Genomic DNA, 20,786 nt, shown 5'->3' with positions numbered 1-20,786 from the left:
GCATACTTGTAGGCCATGCTGGTCTCCCCTGAAGCCTATAAAAAAAGCTGACTACTTCTTCCCCATCCTGTGCCATTTCCAGGAAGCTACAGCCCAAGGTTGCTTGCCCCTCAGCATCGCACAAACAATTGCCGTTCCAATTCATAGGTTGTGCATGTGCAGTGTGCATTTTCTCAGCATTGCTGCCATTGTGTATGTGCAGCCTTTGAATAGGAATGGCACGTGCTCCTGTGATGCGGAGAGGTGAGCGTTTAATGGTTCTAGCACAGCGTTAGAAATCCTTTTGGAATGGGTTATTTCTATGTTTCCAGGGGAGGAAAGTCTCTGTGGTGGTACTATGTACTCTAATAAAGCACATTTTTTTAGTTCAGGTGAAGAACTTAACTGTTAAAGTATAAGTTAATTAAATAGAAAAAAATTAAAATGCTTAGAGTTAGCACCAAGATGCCGTATGGGAACAAGACAAGCCGAGGGAGACATTGTGATGCTTTTGGGCAATGCTCTGTTGAGAAACCTTGGTCCTGCCTCTCATGTGGATGTTATTTACTTGTCACCTACCTAAACATTGTTGCTGACCAAGTACACAGGTTGATGGAAATGTTATTCCCTGATGGCAGTGGCCTCTTTCAGCAGGATAATACACCCTGCACACTGCAAACATGGTTCAAGAATGGTTTGAGAAAAACAACAAGGTTTTGACTTAGTCTCTAAATTCTCCAGATCACAATCCAATCGAACGTTTGTGAGATGTTCTGGAAAAACAAATCAGATCCATAAAGGCCCATCCTTGCAACTTACATGACTTAAAGGATCTGCTACTGATGGCTTGGTGCCAGATATCACAGCATACTTTCAGAGGTGTGAAAATTATGTAACTGCTCTGAGTGCCAAAACAATCCGAACAAATTGTGAACGATAAAACAAACAGTGAAAAAATAGGTGCACTCAAAAAATACCAATACAAATACTCAATGTGTGATATCTAGTTATAGTTGCATTATTGCTAAAAAATATACCAATAGGGAGTCACTTATACTTTATCCACTTGCCCTCCAGAGGATTTACCCCCTTTCCTGACCAGGCCATTTTTTGCGATACGGTGCTGCATTACTTTAACTGACAATTGCACGGTCATGCAACCCTGCACCCAAATGAAATTTACGTCCTTTTTTCCCCAACAAATAGAGATTTATTTTGGTGGTATTTGATTGCCTGTGCGGTTTTCATTTTTTGCGCTATAAAAAAAAAAAGGCTGACAATATTGAGAAAAAAAAATATTTTTGTAAGTCATTACAGATGTGAAATTCTTTTATTGAATATGAGAGATATATGTCCTATTCTCTCTAATGGGAGAACATCTCGGATGTCCCTCCTTGTACGGATGTTCTGGCTGATCTACATGGGTATTACCTTCTCCTTTATTAGATTATGTAATGGTGTTTATCGCAGTTCTCCTTTTTTTTATATATATGCTTATCTCTTCCAATAAAGAGCTTGTTGGATTAAAAAAAATCTTTCCATTGGGGTGGGAGGTGTTCTAATACCACCAAATAGGGGAATTCTCATAGCTTTGTAAAGATTTCCTTTTATTTTTTGTCATGCCAATACTACAGGAGACAAAACAAATAGTGATGCACAGTGCCAGGGTGAACTCCCATGCAACATTACAGGCTGTCCCTACAGGTATGGCTCCCAAAGTTTTACCATGGTTGCACCAATCCAGATGCACTGTTTCTATTGTTGTATTAGAAGACAGTGAAGAGTTGATTGAAGAATCCGAAGATAAAACATTAAACTAGTTAGGGTAAGAGGGATTGCTCTGTAAGGGAGAAGAGGTCAATCATCACAGGACACTAGCAAAAAAGCAAGGACTCACAGAGTGGGGTTGGGTTATAAAGGAGGCAAAAAGGGGGCAGAGGATTGGATCTGTGCGGCATAGTGGACTGCCTGCTACCTATTTCTACATTTATCCAGCAATGGTGGTAGAGAGCTTAAAGTGGAACTTAACTCTCTCACTCAACATTGACTATTTTTAATCCTCATTAGTAAATAGATAGGAAAGTATACCATATTTACTTTGTTAACCACTTGCCGTCCGGCCGCTGTTTATAAACAGCAGGACTGTAGCACTCCAGGGGCTGGTTGCCGTTCATAAACGGCACCCGCCAATATGGACTGTGCACGCTCCCTGGGAGTGCGCAGCACCGTGATCCGGTACCCGCTGTGTCCTCCGGACACAGTGGAACACCGATCGTTGGACGGGACATCTGGCCAATCAGTGATCACATGCAGAGTAGTAAGAAAGATGTCACTTCTGACATCATTGCTTACTAGGTGTAAAATCTGTGAATGATCACAGAGGTCACATGGTACAAGGCTATTCACAACAGCCTTGTACCTTGTGACAAGCCGTGACCAATCACAGCTCACACAGTAGTTCTCAATGGCTGCAAGAATGCAGCCAGAGAGAAGGAGAAATGATTGCTTTAACAGCCTTTATGGGTGTAAAAGCAATCACTGTAAAAAAAAAAAAATAAATAAAATCATCACCCCCCACAAGTAGCACAGTGTCACCATGGTGACACTGTACTGCTAGGGTGACAGTATGTAGAAAAAAACATAAATAATAATATAAAAAAATAAATAATAATGTAAAAAAAAATGTTTAAAAATTATAAGTTTTGGTTATAAACTAATTTGGGTTATTTTTTTTTTAACTAAAAAGATAACTGAATAAATTTTGGCCAAGATTTCTGATGAAATATTATTTATTTGCAAAATTTTATAAGAAAAACACTTTTTTTCAAAATTTTTGGACTTTTTCATTTATATAGCAAAAAAAATAAAAATCCCAGTGGTAAATAAATACCACCAAAATAAAGCTTTATCTTTCTCAAAAAATGCTAAAAAAATTTATATGGGTACAGTGTTGCATGACCGCGCAATTGTCATTCAAAGTGTGATAGCGCTGAAAGCTGAAAATTGGTCTGGACAGGAAGGGGGTAAAAGTGTACGGACTGGAAGTGGTTAAACTATTTTTCTTACATTTCTTTAGTTACTTCCCATGTCCTGCTTAGGCAAATGATGTCATACATCCCAGGAGTCTTCTTGAGGGGAGAAGGGGTTTTATTAGCTAAGCATGCCCTCCTGTCTGCATGCCTGAACGAAGGGGAGGTGGATGAATGGGGGAGTTTGCTTTGAATATTCTAAATGAATCAAATAGCATTTTTGCTTTGTGGTGCTCCGATGCATTGCGATTCCACCTTAAGTCCATAAAGCTAGCCATAGATGGATCGAAATTGTGGACCACCTGAAGGTATGAGCCTATAGCCCAGGGTCTATGAACCCAGCCTGTGTCCTATACTGTAGGACAAGGATTAGGAGAAGGATTTGAATATGGGCTATGCCATTTTTGTTTAAAAGAGGCAGGCTCCACTTCACAACACTGTAACTCACCTGAATTAAGCAAACAACTGATGAAGTCTGAACTCCTTTTTTCAGCACTCATGCCCTAGCAGGGCAAAGCGACTAAGTGAACTTTAAAGTCAGTCCTGAAGGTGCTTGTATTTACTTTCCCCCTATATGTCCTGCAGATGGGAACAAAAAAGAAGTACCTGGCATTATCAGGTACAGAGATTATATAACACACTCTTTCCTTTCATATAACAGTTCTGGTGCTTGGCAACTAACCTCTAAGGAAAGAACACTGATATGAAAGGGGTAAAGAATGTCTTGGTCAGGCTTTAACTAAGAGTCATTGGCATTCTTCTCCTTACTTTCAGCAGCAAACGTTAGGGAAGAAAGGCAAAGCATACATGAGGCACTGCAGAAACCAACTTTAGAGAACCTGTTCGGTCTCGTACTGTAAATTCAAAGCACAGATAATTTAAGGCAGTGGGGTGTGTAGGGTCCTGTTTGACTTTAGGCCTGTTTTATGGTTGGATTTTAATGTATGTGTTTTAGGCACACATCAGCATGCTTTTCTATTGCTTTTAATAGAAAGTGCATGTACCAAAAATCACAGAAGTATGAATGCAGCCTAAAGGACATCTGTACCAAGAGAAGTTTCTTTGGTTATCTGCCTGGGATCATCATACAGCAAGTGAAGTCAGACGTTTTGAGCTACATACCGGTATTGAACCCAAAGGCAGCCAGGCAACGAACATATTTTCATAAGTTAGCAATGGCAACTCACATATTTCTCTCAGTAGACACCCAGTACATCTGTTCATCAGTAACCATTCTTCTTACAGCCCAGGGCCAGCACTTTGTATCCCAGTGCGAACCCTGCACATAGGAAAGTTACAGGCAGGTTCTGCAACATATCACATCCTGTATCCCTTTATAACTGGTGAATGCTGGCAACTCCACACAAGGCAGGATTTCCCATTATTTATAATAATTAGATCCCATATATAATGCCATTTTTCATTCTCACATAATTCAAACCATCAGACTGTTTTGCTGAACAAAGAGCTATTTATTAGTATAACACTTTTTTTCTCAAAGTATCAATAGCAAATGAAGTATGTACAAATCCTTACAGCATTTACACTATAAAAAAAGGTTTGTTTTTCGGCCTTCTGAAGTGAGGACCTCTAAGCAGTGATACTGTAACACCAATGTAGCAGATACTACATTTACTCATCATTCCTAGTCAAATACACTTGTCACCTATACATGCATTTATTTAACAAGATTATGCAAAGAGCAGTGGTGTGCAGTGACCCATAGCATACCCTGGACAAATGTATTCATATCCTGGAGAACAGAAAGGTCATGTTCAAGCTCCTCTGCTGTTAACAAGCTAATGTATTAGCATCTGCCAGCTTTCAAGGACAAGTATCCACTTGGACATCAAGCAGCCAGGGATGGAAGATGTGGTCGTACCTGAAACACTACAGGTCATGTGTTACACGAAGGATTGCTACATAAGAAGAGCACTCACATCTGTCAGATTTGACCATTGCAGTGGACTGGCACATCTTTTGTGCATCCAACCACCCAAAAAAGAGAGGGTGGAAGTGTCAGACAGCCCAGTGTGTTATTATATGGGGGTTTAAAGATTGCCATAAATGCTAGGACTGAATATCCATGTACATATGTAATATCTGGACGTGCGAAACTTGCAGATCACTAAAGGACAGAAAAAAAAAAAAAAAAAAAAAGAGTACAGTGATGCAAAGACAAAACGCATACTATTTTACAGCTTGTGATGTGCTGGGTGGGCAGTGTACAGCAGAAAGAAATACTTATGACATGTTAAAGAAACTCGTCATAGAAGAAACATGGAGACTGCTATGGACAGGCTCTGCTTCGGAAAAAGCTAGTTGCCTTGGTGTCATGCTGACCTCCTTGTTTTAATACTATCAATCACTGGCCCAGAGCAAGTATGCAGATACTTATGAGTTTTTTCCAAACTTCCTGATGTGCTTGTTCTCAGTAACTCACAAGTGGAACAGAAAACCAGCCAGTCAACTGCCTTTTTTTTAAAGTGGTCAGCTTATTGTTTTTCATAATACAGATAAATCATCATCATATCTAATATTATATTACCATATAATACTTTATATTCCTTTACTCTCCATTTTATAGTTATTTGAAGAACCAGCATAGGAGGGCTTGAGATTAGTCCACTGAGCAATCATTTTTCTATGCAGCATGCAGATCATCTGGATACTACACAACATTTTTGCTTAAAATGGATCAGTAGCAATTGCCCAATTATCTCACAAATTGACTGACTGAGGTCCTTACTGTAAATCTGTACACTGACAAATTATGGCCCAGCCATGTCACAAATTAACAACATACAACTGGTGCCTGTGTATGAGTATCTGAAAGTTGCTCATACATGAAGCATGGCCCCTTCACATTTCTTCCAGGCCGTTGTGGTGTAACACATGCAAGATACCATGCATTCTGTTAAGACTGCCTTTTTATTATGAATGACCCCAAAAAATCAGACATGACTCTTGTTTGAAAGCAGAACACAACAGTGCAAGCATGTGCATTGTGGTGCATTCAGCCTACTGTAAAAGTGTATTAGGGTGACATGCTAAAGGAGTACAGTCTAAAACATGTTTTAGTTCAGGTTACCAAAACATGCAGATGTGAAGGGGGTCCAAATGATTTAATTATATAAGTAACAAAGTATTACAGCCCCGGATATTCTACACCTGTAATGATTGTCTGCAGTGTGAGGGGGGTAAATAGACAGTTGTACAATGACCACATAGACAACATACATATTCATCATGCCATAGTACTAGTTGGGCCTGTTTCACGCAGGCTTCAGCTTATATAGGAACAGTGTGAACAGCAAGTTCAAAGGTGGTTGAAGCTTTCAAAGTACCATTCATCTCCAGTTTGTAAATGCTGAACACAGATCCTAATGAGAGTATTGATTGCCACTTCAAGCAAGCTGCTAGCAGGCTTTAGCAGGTTTTCAACAAATTTCAAAAAGTGCTGAAGCCTGTTAGCAGCTTGTTTAAAATAGCAATCAGTGCTCCCATTAGGATCTGTGTTCAACATTTACAAACTGGAGACGAATGGTACTTTAAAAGCTTCATCAATGCTTGCTGAAAGCTCTGCAAATGCTTTATTAAGCTTGCTGTTCGCACCGTTCTTATACAAGCTGAAGCCCATGTAAAACAAGCCTTAATGCTTAGGGATGGATGTTGACAAAAATGACTTAAGGAAGCATTGCAAGAAAACCAAAAATCTTGTTTGGGATTTCTCACACATAGGGGTCTCCCATATCTTACAGCTCCCTGCTATCTTAGAACAGATAACAGTTGTGAAAGATATAATTTGAAGTACAGCTTGGTGAAATAGGGTAATGAGGAAATAGCATAAAACACAATGGGGGAGATTTACTAAAACTGGAACACTCAGAATCTTGAGCAGCTGTGCATGGCAGCCAATCAGCTTCTAACTTCAGCTTAGTCAATTAAGCTTTGACAATAGAATCTGGAAACTGATTGGTTTCTATGCAGACCTGCACCAGATTTTGAACGCTCCAGTTTTAGTAAATTTCCCCAGGCATTTGTATAGAAGCCACTACCTGTTATGGTTTAACTAGAAAGACAAGGGCTGCAGGAAGTGCTGACCTGAATAAATATATGAATTAAATGGCCTTACCTGTCACATAATCAGTCCCCTTTTTACACATTTAGAAGCAGAAATGCAATTTCTGGCTGGTTAGTATGAGTCACTGCATTCTATTGCTCTTTACATCATTATTAAATAAGTTCATTACTGTAATGGCAGCCATGTTGTGCCTGTGTGATACTGGTATATGGTGCCCGTTGCTTAGATAATTAAAAGGCTGTGAGCTGGTTCAGCTGACAAAATGGCTACCACCACTGTCACAGGCAAAGAGCATTTATAAAACTGCTCAGAAGAACATCAGCTGATTACCCACTGGGAAGACACATCATCAAAAGAAAACTCAAAGACTAAAAAAAAAGAATTCCGTAAGAAGGCCAACGTGCAGAACAAACTGCCATGGGGAACAAAAGCAGTTTTAAGTTGTTAAAGTACAATACTTTCAGGTGAGACAAACATTCATAGACTGAGATGTAACATATGCAAGACAACAAATACAATTCATTCAGCTAGATTCCAGCTAATGAGGCTATTCCAGGATTTGAATTTCATTTTTATACTGATATGGCTGTGTGTTTCCATTTAGTTTTTCTTGCTAGATTGCTTATGATGTTTGAACAAGATGGTAGCATGGAGTTGCAAAGATTTGATTAGTTAAAGGCATCTTTTATTAGCTGTAGTTTGCTCTCATTGTTCTTGTCAAAAGTTTAAGACTGCAAAAAAGAATGGGAAGCAAAAACACAGATTTCCTGGCCATATGTTACTAGACTTCTCAAATTCTGTAGAAATCTGAAATTGAGATAGCTTGCTAGGGCGCTCAGAGAAAGGAAGAGGGGGTCAGAAATTTGACCACAATTTGACCACCGATTGTGTTCTTTTTTAAAAATACAAAAAACAAAAATATAACATATTGCAGCCTAACAGTACCAGTGACATGGCGGTGGCATTCATTTTCTTTTTCAGGCTAATCGCATTTTAATAACAAGTAAATTATATTTAACAAGAAATATAAATAACAAAAAAATACATATTGATCTTGACAGAATTGCAATGTCCATATTATTTTCTGTAAGATGAAAGGACCACATAAACAATGTTAGCTCTCTCTTGTAAACTACTTGTCTAATCAACTTACTATATAATGGAGTTGAAGAAAGACAGACATCTTTTGAAGTCCAGTTTGTGTGACAACCATGGCTCCCTTCATAGATACCATGGAGAAGTGAGTGTAGGCACAAAGGGGCAGTAAGTGTGTGATTCGCAGCATTGCCAGGAGAAAAGAAAAAGAAAAAAGCCTGAAAACAAATGCAAGCACCCCATCTAAGGACCTGTAAGCTGCAATATCTAAAATTTGTGTATTTTGGTTTAGATACACTTTAACTTGCATCGACATAATCTGCAGCAACAGCACTGTTTCACGGAGGATTGGCGAATATAATTTCAACCTACCATGATGCCAAATATCTCTGGTCCCACAAGCAACTTATGTTCACGAGTGCAGACACTGCAGATATCAGATAATGCTTATATGGGCACAGTCTCTATAGCTGTTCCCCATCTCCCATGATGCTTTATCACATAAACTGACAAGCATAAAGGGACATACAATCTATAAACTGCTTTGGTACAGTATATGGAAATGGATGGGGATATAAAAGTCACACATACTAGGAATAAAAAACAATGCTGCAGAGTCCAATGATTGCTTATTCCTCTTCAAGGAAAAAAAAACTAATGTAAAAGAAAGCAATAGACAGCATTTGTTTCTTGCAAACCTTAAAATGTAAAATATAACAGAATATATATGTATACAAAACAAAATAAGACATATGCATGTTAAGTACATGTTCTACCCTTCATAATCATGTAAACAGTGCACAGTAACACTGAAGTGATCCTATCTCTTACACGCAGGGATAGAAGCCATTTTGTGGGTGGGCTGGTCATCCAATAGAAGGCAGCCTATCAATATGCTAAGAAACTGACATTTCCAAAACACAAGGCACCAAATTCCTTATGCTTTATTCATGCCGAGATTTTTGTCCCATACATTTCACCTACAGAATAACAAGTGAACCCACAATGTGGCTGCCACTTATGCATGTATACAAGACAGGCACACTTTAAAACAAAGCCATTCATTTCTGACTTGTGGTCTTAAACTTTTGGCAGTTAGTGAGTAGACTCTACTAGGCTTTGTAGGATTTGTTCAAGTGAAAGCCAGGTCATTTCACATGTTGACATGCATGCAACTTGAAAACATTGCACAACAAGCAACACAGAGCAGACTGAAAAGTTTACAAGACTTCAAGTAGACTTGACAACCCGTCACGACTGAAAATTCACATACATGATGGAGTCTCGTGGGTTTGCCACTGGTTCTCTCTCACACATGGGATACCTTCTGTGACTCCCTAGCTTGCTTAATGCTATATAACCATTTAATAATCCTGGCATTTCTCTCTATGGCAGAAATACCGTACGGTACGCGATCGTTGGCACTGTCATCTCTAAGGTCACTGTTGCTGTCCTGAGATTGTTCACAGTCTGAGCTGATCATGCTTGCACTGCGAAAGTTTAGAGAAATTATATCAGAATTAGCCCTTGCAAAATTTTCCATCCCGAGGTTTTCAAGCTCTTCAGGATCCAGTCCACAGTAATTAAAAAACCTCTCAACATCTGCATCAACACGAAAGTATCTGTCACTCAAATCAGATTTCGATCGCTGGAGTGATGGCCTTCGTGTGACGCCACAACTGGTTTCCATAGTATCATTGTCCGGTGACTTGAGGGTAGTAAGAGTTGCAAGTTTGGGTTTTGGGGGCAATGGTGGTGCTGAACTGCTGCATGGTATCGCTTTTATCTGCTTCACATTCGTAACTTTCCTAATGTCTGAAGAACTATGAGAAACATGTAAAAAAGTATCACCTGATTTGTCAAGAAGCCGTCTGCTGATGTTAGAGTTGGTCTCTTGAGGGCTCCCATGACTCTGTGTAGGGTAGACCTTTAAGGACTCTGCAAACGAGTGTCGGTTTTGGTCAGCGGAGTCTGACCGATTTGGAGGCCAGTTCCGAGATGTTTGCTTGTGCACAGAACCTGTACTGGAGCCTTCAGAGCTGTTGATAATGTTTTTAAGGATCTCAAGCTTTAAATTCTCCCTTTGTACGCAGCTTTCAGTTTTTGCATTGTTGTTAAACATCTTTAGAGTTGGGCTGGCCAAAGCTCTTTTAGCTCCGGGGCATACAGGAGGTTTTGAAAGTACAGCTGGCTTCACGGGTTCTTGTTTGGCATTGATGACCTCTTGGCTTTTGACATACTTTGCCTTATCAGCTTCTAGTCTTTCCACTGCGCTCAGTCTTTTGGGATTAGGCTCTGACTGCCTGCGGAAATAATCAGGTCCTTTGTTCAATATTCGGAGTGGGACAGAAGATGTAAAAGCCACTACTGGACTCATAGGTTTTCCCATGCTACCTGTCTGTAGTGTTTCTGTAGGCATGTTTGGTGATTGTTCCCCCGCAGCCGTTTTGGATTCTCTTCTTGCGTTTCCTAAATGCAGTGTGTAGAAACATGTGCATCAAGCACAACAGATAGCAGTTGAATCTTGAAATCTGACTGTTAGCAGCAGCTGTTCATCTCACAATTCATTAAATAACTTTTGTTTTAATTTATCAGTAAAACGCAGGCCTTATAAAAAAGAAAAAAAAAAGCCACCAGACAGAAGTCTGTATTAATCAGCACAGCTGAATCTCTTATTCACACAGAAAGATGTGGGTGTCTCGTCCTTTCTTTGTGTTCTAATACAGGCAGGGATCTGAAACACAAAACAACCAATCATATGTCAGAATCAGCATGTGACATCACAGCTATAGCAACAAAAAAAAACAACACTGTAGTATTTCAGCTGGTTGTAAGAAAACCATTAGGTGGCTTTTAACCATCTCACTCCCATGAGGGTTGTAAATCTCATTGTAATCTGCTCCTCACACAGCGGATGGTTAAAACAAGCACCTATAAAATTGTCCTACCATGAAGCAAAGCATGCCTGTTTGACATGTGTCACAAAAAAAGGCTTACTTTTAAATTAAAAACAATAAAAATAAAACCCACCATAACATCTATTGCAGAGGTGGCAATATAAGCTGTTTTTATTGCTCCCTGCAGATCCTATTAGCCTGAACGTGAATTTATAAGTTAACAGAATCTAAAAAGCTAAAATAGGACACATGCAGATGATCTAAATTGCCTATTTGGATGCTAAAAATCCCACCCTTTACAATGCTGTATTCATCTAAGAAACAGTCTCTGGGGTATTTACACATGGCAATTTACTTCTCATTTTGTGCCTCAGCAATTATTAGAAATTATAGGTAAGTAACTGTAAAAATCAAATAAGACAGTGCTATTGTTCCGCACCTGCACTTCAGGCTCTCAAGACTGTTAATAGATGGCATACGCATACTGATCTGGGGAATCAGAACAAAGCTTGTGTAGCTAGATCTAGAATACATTTAAAAAACTATCCATTATATTGCAGCTCATGTACAGCAGACACGTTTCTGACCAGGGTGCAATGCTTGTCAAAAATATGTTAAAAAGTCATTAAACCCTCCAGCTAAAAACATTTCAATCTAGCATGCTATCCTACACATCACCTCTTGATTTAATCAGCAAAAATGGATTTTTGTATAAACCATACAATTACTTTCCTGGAGTTCATTAAGGGACACACAATTCAGGAACAACTGGGTTGAACTGCCACCTACAGGAGGATTTGGACACTGGCAAAGAAAAAAACAGTGACCAACCTGTCCTACCCCCAGCATGCCTCAGTTGTTTAACAAAGCAGTACTGAAAGCAAAAGCATACACACAGAGGGATGGGGCATATGTCCCTCAATGATCTCCAAGAAAAAGATATTATGGCAAGTAGAAAAATCCAAATTTCTTTTTCATGCTTACATGAATGGGCTGAGCTAAAAAAATAAATATATATATATTTGGACCCCCCACAGATCTAAGCCAGTATGCACCACATACTAGCACACTTACCTACACACATAGCCCTCCAGCGTGGCGCTTTCACAGATCCCCCGGAGCTTCCATCTTCGCCCAGTCTTCCTACCAGGTTTGTGGTCTCTGGCTGTTTGAATGGCTGGGGCAGCAATGGCGTCACTCCCACGCATGCACGTGGGAGCCCTGGCTGTGGCACGGCACTCTGTGTTCAAGAGCATACTGTGTGCCCTGGATGTAGAGCGTCACTGCACATGCGCGGGTGACATCATCAGCAATTGCTGATATGAATATCTCCTAAACGGTGCACTGAAAGCTTACCTGTAGGTACAAGTGAGGAGAAGGGAGTTTACCACCACTTTAAAAGTAATAAAATGCTAATATGTGCCATAGCTGGATGTGTTGGCATGTAGGAATGTAGTCTCCATCAGGAATACAATGATGAGGGTGGCTACATCCCATACAGTGGGAACATGTAGAACAAAACCATAAAACACAGAGGGCCTCCAAGGCCTCTATCCTTCAAGGCCTGGGCCAGTCTGGAGCTGAGTGTCATCAAAATGCCTTCCATCTCCATTTTACTAACAAGGAAGAAGTCTTTGGGAAAAACAAATTTAGATCTGGTAGTACTAATCCTACATAGCTTCCAGAGGCTCTCTGTATTTGGATACAAACCTGTACAGTTTGTTGTTGAAGGCCTGGAGGTCTACATCCAGCATCCCCTTCCTGTGACATGGTCCTGTAACACCTTCAATTGTGAGGCCCATTCCCTTGGGTCCAGACTCTCCCTCTTAGGGAGGTCCTAGGGCCTCCAAGGGATTCTATACAAGTAGAATCACTAGTAAAAGCCTTCATAGCAGAATACTCAGAGGCTGCTAAGGCAAGTCAGATAATAATTCTGCAAGAGAAGGTGTACATGCACATTTCTGGCCTATGCGGTCAGAAACCACAATCAAATTTGCAATTTGGCCCATTAAATTCTGCATAACTGTGATGAAATACCCCCAGGTTAAAACTGAAGAGAGGGTCACACATGATGAGAGGTCCAAATTGCTGGAGGTGACCATGGCATTGTAGGTGGCAGGAAGGACTAAGCAGGTGAAACGGTGTGTCTCTATAATTAAGAGCAATGACAGGAAAGTGGTAGGTTTTGCCAAACGGTAGGAACAGGTGGCGTGTTTTTGCTGGTAATTTTCAACATATATGACTGGATCCATTTTTTGCAAGCTGTATAAAATCAAATCGTTTACAACCAATAAAAAAAAAAGAAAAATGATATAAAAAAGTAGGATCAGAATGATGGGGTAAGAAAGAGATCTAACTGTCCTCGAGACTAAAGGCCTATCATGTACTTAATTCCAGACTTTTGTAATGTGTGACAATGGCATACAGACAGTGAAGGGACCATTTACTTTGTAACTTGTCCAACTGCTTATCTTTTCAGGACATTTTCTATGATTTATTTTATGTACAAAGTACACTAAATTACTTATGAAATGTTAATTATTTAGAAATATCATTTATATTGGAAAATAAGGCCCACAATTTATTTTTTTCTGGGGGGGGGGGGGCATTTTTTGTAGCTCCCAGTGAACATTATCCCCTTACAAAATGATCCTTCACAATTAGGTACTTTAATTCTCAGATCTTTTTCCTGTGTTTATAAAGTGACAACATACTACTTTTATAGTGTACATGAAATTGTTGATATCAGTCACCGTCACCAATAGCATTTACAATCTAATGACCGTACCACATTCATAAATAGACTAGTACCAATTCTGGGACGACGGCAACCAGAATTACGATTGTAGGAAAACCCCCAAACATCTTGCTGGTTATACTGTAGCTATGAATTTTATATCTTATTACTGTCAATGTATGTCATATATCAGGAGTAGCAATGTGGAGAAATCTCAGGTAGCTGGAAAACAGAACTGAGAGTTTAGCACACATTCTAGGAGAGTTTAGCACACATTCTATATTGTGGAGAATTGATCCCTGTAAGGCCTTCTTTACATGAGCATACTTAAATATACATCTGTGTGAGGGCCTGGTTTGTCCACATGAGATGCACAGATGTCCTGTGCATCTGCATGTAGGCAGTCTCATTCATGTCAATTGGGACGCAGCAAGGGCAGAGACACAACCACAACTCCCAATCTGATATCCATGTGGGTGAGGGTCCCTGAACTCACAATGTATGCGTTTGGGGACCCGCATCCACACGGATGTCAAAATGGGAGCAGCAGCCGTGTCCATGCAGCCGATGTGACTGCCTTCACACGGATGACAGAAACGCAACAAATAGGGAACAGAGGAATTGATGGTTAGAGGCTGGGGTAATCATAAGTGATATACAACACTGGTTCTGCAACCCTTTTAATACATAAGGTATTGTCAAATCGTCCTTCACCACACAGAAATTGTTAGAGCAAATAAAAATATAAACCTAAGGTATAACAATTCTATTGACTTATTACACAATGTAACAGTATTGAAAAGTTGCAAAACTGAAGTAAATGCTAGTGTTCTGGCCGAATATAGGTGCCTGGGGAGAAGACCTTCTGAGCCATCAAAGAGAGAATGAAAAGCTCAGTCTGTTTTCGTCTGCAAACTCTGTATAGTGTTTTAAAAAGGTGAAGCAAAATGCAGTGCCATGCAGTATATGGTTCATTTTTGAAGACGGTTCTTCGAAATTCAACTATGCATTTAACAAATAGTTTTACAAAAAGAAAACTGAAGAAAGCACTATAAAGGGCTTTGACAACACACAGCTATTGATGTTCATTGCTCAAGGGCTTTCAGTACCATTTTGAGACTCACCAGAATCTGAAATTTAAGCCAATTTTACAGCACAGAAGACCTTTAATGTTGAATACTTTATGAGATACCTAAACTGCATCAAAAGTGTGCTGGTCCCAGTTTTCTCTGATAGCAGCTCATTTGAAAGGGGCAACAAGGGGCTGAAGTAGACAGAATGGGTTTCCAAATATATTTATACGAGCAGAATTCTCTGATGACTCAAGCCAGCTTTAAGTATGACTGGACCTTCGTTAAAATGCATTTGTCCTTCCGGTCTATGAAAAAATACCAGTAAGGGGTTCACTTTTTTTTTTTTTTTAAATAAATTCTATTTTTATCAGCATACAACTGCTTTGTTTATATTTGTCTATTGTAAGAACCTTTTGCACACGGTAGGACAGTCTGTCGTTTTTCATCCATCCATCGATGGATGAAAAAACTGACAGAAATATATTTCTATAGATCAATGGATATGAACGGACGATCATCCGTTTACCATCTGTTTACATCTGTATCCATTTCAGTCCATTTTATTAAAACGGACAAGGGTACGTCCAGATCCATTGAAACGGAATAGAACAGACGTTTTATTGAACAGTGTTTTTTTTTTCTGGATGGAGTGGGTGGTGGTGGATAGTTTAACATGGATTGCAATGGCTTTATTTTAGTTTAGTTCAGTCAACAAAAGTAGAACATGTTGCATTTTTTTCTGTATGTAACACAGCAAAGAGGAAACTAAAACCCCACACTGGAACACATTAAAAATATGCATGCAGAAATTGTGGCATGAACTGTCCCTTACTGAGGGCCAAGAGGCTATAAGCAATATTACTGGAAACAGCCCTTTTCTCTCTCCAGTAAAATGTATATATCCTAGGAACATTTTGTTGTCCGTTTAGGCTGTTGGGATCAGTAAAATGTACAACTTTTATTAGACGTGCAATTATACCAACAGTTTTTGTCTTGTTTTAGTAAAGTGGATCATGAATAGAAACTCTGTTTTTTTTTACAGCTATCTATGACTCTTTTAGAGAAAATGTTCCTCTCCTGCTGACAAGTCAGTCGGTAAGGTAGCCAGCCTTTTTCATACTTTTTTGCTTTTAACAAATAGATCTCTGTGTTTTGCCTTTTCAAGCTCTAAGGCCCCTTCCACATGGGGCAGATTCTGCTAGAAGTACACTTGCTCAGTGGGGGATCTGTCCACTAATCCCTGCTGATGGCGGATGGCTGGTTTGTGTCCGCTCCGGTTACACAGCCTGCTCTAATCTATGGGTGCTCGTATGTCCTTTTTACACACCATTTACACCTGACTGCCATCCGATCTGATGGACAGAAGGGGTACGGATATCCATTCGTATGTTTTTATTGGAGCAGATTGGATTGGATGTAGGCAGGTGTAAACAGGCACGTTTGTTTACATCCGCTGCGGCATAGAAGGAAATGGAGGGTCCAATTGGGTCCACCTATAAAAATGACAGGTGGACCTTATTGGTCCACTAGCGTGAAAGAGGCCTAAAGCTGAACTTCAGGCAGAAATAAAAGACACACAATAATGCAGTTCAGTATTCAATAATACATCACTTCCTTTTTATAATGAAGGCAGTGCAGATACCTGAATTTGACTCGTGTCAGCCTCTTACAGTTCTTGTACAGCAGAGCTCAGGCTGGGAGAAGCAGAACAAAGAGCCAGTCAACTGTGCTACACTGCACATGCACTAACAAGGGATATGCTGATGGGAGTGAGAGCAGAGTAAATGAATAATAGGCTAATCAACGTTCTGTTTCTTATTTCATGTTCAGTCACAGGCTGGAGGAGGGACAAGACAACTTAGGCAAGCCATAGATGATTCAATTTTCTTTTCTGCAACTACAGGCTGCAAGAAAGAAAATCACTCAATCCACCGATCAACACTGACTGTGTTGACACTGAATCCCTCCCATGGAGCAATTGTGTTCTGTCGCAGGGAGTCTTCCCAACAAGCAGAACACAATGATTACTACTACCGACTATAGCCGCTGGTAGTAATCGCATGTAAAAAATTCAACAGGCTGGTTGTATCCAAGTAGATTGATGGATTAACTTGGGTACAATCAGCTTGCCCATAGATGGATCAAATTGCAGCTGGTTCAGCAGGGACCAACTGCAATTCCATCCATCTATGGCCAGCTACAGTGTTACTTAGATCTTGTGTCCTGCTAAACAATTGCTGCGACACTATGACCAATCATTCCATGGTCTCTAAGCAAGGATTTAACTCGTGCATGACAACTGTTTTACCAGGTTACTGCAAAGATGCTCATGTTACATAGAAAACCTTATTCTTGAAATATACAGTTTCAACATCATAAAGATGCATCTATGCCAGTTCTATAAATGTTTGTCATTGTTCAGCTGTCTTATTTGTACTCCAGGGAAAGATTTAATCCCACAGAGTGTGACCGAATTGTCAGTGTGAACAAGCGTCCCTCACCAGCTTCCACCATCCAGAGGAACACACATAAAACTATGAGGCACAGCAGGAGAGTGAAAGGTCAGCCCAGTAAAGCAGAAGATAATAACTAGTCAAGCCTGAAGGCTGGTAATAAAAAATTACTAAAATAGCCTTCAAAACCCATGGACATTAGAAGCATCATTAACATGCAGGGGGTGATTAAGACATGTCTCCAGAGAGTCAGTTATAGAAGCTCCATTTGGGAAAAATGCAATAATATACCCACAAAGTTTATGGCCTCTTTCGCAGATTAGCTATACATGTTGTAATATGGTGAGTGTCAAGGTTGTAATTCGCATGGATAAATGGCAACATGTTGAGTTTTGCATTTTCGTCCACTACCTGGGATATACATTATAACCAAACCTAAAGTGCACCATGGTTCAGCAGAGAATCATCAGATCTGTATCATTATTTTGCATGAAACTTAGTCAGGTTTTTTGTGCACTTTATATACAAAAAACAGTAGTCCCATTACAGAGTTTTCAGAGGAAAAATGTGAGGAGGGTTGCAAAATATGGAGTTTCCTGGATCTTGCCAGAAGGATAGTAATATGACCCTTGTTTGTGCAGAAGCTGGGTGTAAGGTAAGTATATTTCCTAATGCTTCTCCACAGGGTTTTTCTTCCTACAGCTGTACATGGGGAGAGAACAGTATTGAATAAGCGAGCCTTGCATTCAGATGCAAGCTTTGGTTTAGGTAGAAAGTGCTTTATGCTGCAGAGCTAGGACAAATATGCGTAGAGCAAGGGTGTCCAATCTTGTGACTTTCTTGGGCCACATTGGAAGAAGAGGAATTGTCTTGGATCACACATAAAATACACTAACAAAAAGGATAGCTGATGAGCAGAAAACGTCAGGCAGATCACCAGTTAACAATCACTGATATAGATAATGTACCTATCTGAGTAACAAAACCTCATTTTTTTTTGTAATATTTTATTATAAAAGCAGGGTCCTCTAATTCCTTTTGTACCAAATTGTATTGTAACTGTAATGTCTGCCTACATTTTGTAAAATTGTTGGCACTATATAAATCCAGTATAACAATTATATAATAATAAAAGTAATAGAGGGTAACATAAAATGACTGTAATATTTGACACTGTTTTTGATACACTAAAGCATCACTATCTGGTTTGATGGATGGAGTAGCAATTCTCAATGAATTCTCAAGGCGCTCATCAGATATTTTGGTTCTAATTTTGCCTTTTCATGTGCTTCATCCTCAAAAATAGTTGCTCACAAACATAGGTGCTGCTGAAAACTGATGACGTGAATAAGGTATGATTGTCAATAGTGGGATATTTTTCTTTGGAAGATAAAACATATAAAAGTTCACTGTCAAATTTTTCTTTGGCTCTTGTTCCCTAAATGTAAATGCATTTTTACAAAAAATTCCCCCTCCAAAATAAATAAAAAAAACAACAATTTAAAGTAAGTTTACGATTTTGTGTTGGGCCGCATTCATAGCTATTGTGGGCCTCAGGTTGGACACCCCTGTACAGCAAGGCTTCTAGTGACAACTAAAACATGCTGCAGTCACCACTTGCATATAGCAGTTTTCTTACACTTAAAAGAAGTGGAAGTAGAGGAATACAAATAAAAGTTAAATAAAAAAGATTCTCATTGTAAACCAAAGCGGTTTTTGTAGCTTTGTGCCTGCCTGAACCAGAAGTCTTGCCTTGTGGGTCAGCATAAGCTGTATCTTCTTATCAGAGGCAGGTCTGTAATTTCTCTTTAAGATCTTCACACAGAATAGTGTGTAATAATCCAATATTTAATACCTTCTGCCAAGTATCTTCCTGCGTTTGCTGACATATGGCGCCTTTTGCTCACTGTGCTAAAAATATGTTACAAAATTAAAGCTGGGTTCTGTTACAAATGTGTTCCATTTAGTCATAATAACCCATACAAACTGTAAAGGAACAGCTAGGAAGACGAGAAGCACAATTTGGAAAGCTGATGCGAGATATTTAAGATTTTCATTTTGAGTGGATAAATGACCTAAATATTTTAAACAAAAATAAAACTATCCTTGTGCTTCCACATACAAATAGTCATGTGCAAAACAATTTCTATTCTGCATCTGTTCACAGATTTCTTTGATGATGCTCTGGGAACTTCTGCAGCTGGAAATGGCTGAGAGGCTGAAAGTACTTATACTAGGTATTTAGCATTACAGTGCTTAGCGGTTTACATTGAGTACTGCCTAAATGAAGCATACAATCTTACATCCCTACAGTTTACATACACTCTAGGGCCAAAGATGCCAGAAGCCAACTTATTTACAAGGATTTTTTTGAATTGTGGTAGAGAACAAACTACACAAGGATAGCACCCTGCTGCGAATAAAACCCAGAACCCCAGCACCGTACAGCAGCATACACAACTAATAAAGCTAGACATATACAATTCAATATTTTCTCATTCAGCCTGTAGGTCAAACGAGAGATTTGATTCCCCTATGCTGGTTAAACAATGTAGAATGGAGGAATCTCCACTGCCAGCTATTGTATTTAGGCAGGTGTGGCACCCGTTGCTGCCTGAATACAATGGCACTGCTAAGCAGTGGCTGCATCTGATAGGATGCCGTCACCGTACAGATGATAACCTTCTACCTGACTCAGTCCATTTTTAAATTGGGATTGATTTACTAAACCTAGAGGAGTGCAAAATCTGGTGTAGCTGTGTATGTTAGCCAATCAGCTTCTAACTTCAGGTTTTTCAAGCTCGCACAATAAAACCTGGAAGCTGATTGGTTACTATACAGTTGCACCAGATTTCGCACTCTCCAGCTTTAATAAATAAACCTCACTGACTTTTCTCAAAGCCAGGTGGTGCTTGCGGGCCCAGCCTCATTTTACATTTCAGCTAATTCAGCAGGACAGAAGAAATATGAGTAATCTTTGACCAGCCTAAGCCATGAAGTACACAAGATATATGCTGGCCATGGATGGATCAAATCTTGGCCAATTCAGCAGGGACCAGATGAGACTTGATATATCTATGGGCAGGCTGGTTGTATCCAAGTTGATCCAGCCTGTCAGATTTTTTGCATGTGATTACTGCCAGCAGCTATAGACACTACAGTAGCAGTAATTATTGTATTTCGCTGGCCAGGAAGGCTCCCTGCCGGTAGAACTCAAAAGCGCTTCAGCAGGGATTCCTCTTCAACACTGACCGGTGTTGATGAGGGAATCGAGTGATTTTCTTTCCTTCCATCCATGGTGGAAGGAAAGAAAATTGAATCCTCTACGGCTTGCCTTCAGAAAACTTTTAATGCAATATAAAAACATTAATCTTATAGATAGCAGACGGGCTACCACAGGGAAGCAATTCACGGTCACTACAATGGTCTTAACGTAGAT

The 20,786-nt window shown here is 39.6% G+C and overlaps 1 protein-coding gene across 3 annotated transcripts in view; it reads right to left on the bottom strand.

Moving 5' to 3' along the window:
- Nucleotides 1-4,459: 4,459 nt before the first annotated feature.
- FAM110B (family with sequence similarity 110 member B) overlaps nt 4,460-20,786 on the bottom strand; it is a 205,348-nt gene continuing 189,021 nt past the window's right edge. For all 3 annotated transcript variants that reach the window (XM_089678472.1, XM_089678473.1, XM_089678474.1), the window contains one exon: nt 4,460-10,921. In XM_089678472.1, coding sequence (XP_089534598.1) covers nt 9,497-10,606 — 1,110 coding nt within the window. In that variant the 5' untranslated portion in view covers nt 10,607-10,921 and the 3' untranslated portion in view covers nt 4,460-9,496. The remainder of the gene's footprint in view (nt 10,922-20,786) is intronic.

Source organism: Staurois parvus, unplaced genomic scaffold (genome assembly GCF_062004578.1).
Source record: "Staurois parvus isolate SC_StPar_1 unplaced genomic scaffold, SC_StPar_1.0 ptg000205l, whole genome shotgun sequence".
In the NCBI taxonomy this organism is placed as follows: domain Eukaryota; kingdom Metazoa; phylum Chordata; class Amphibia; order Anura; family Ranidae; genus Staurois; species Staurois parvus.
The sequence above is the reverse complement of the archived record's forward strand: the minus strand, read 5'-3'. Positions and strand labels throughout refer to the sequence as shown.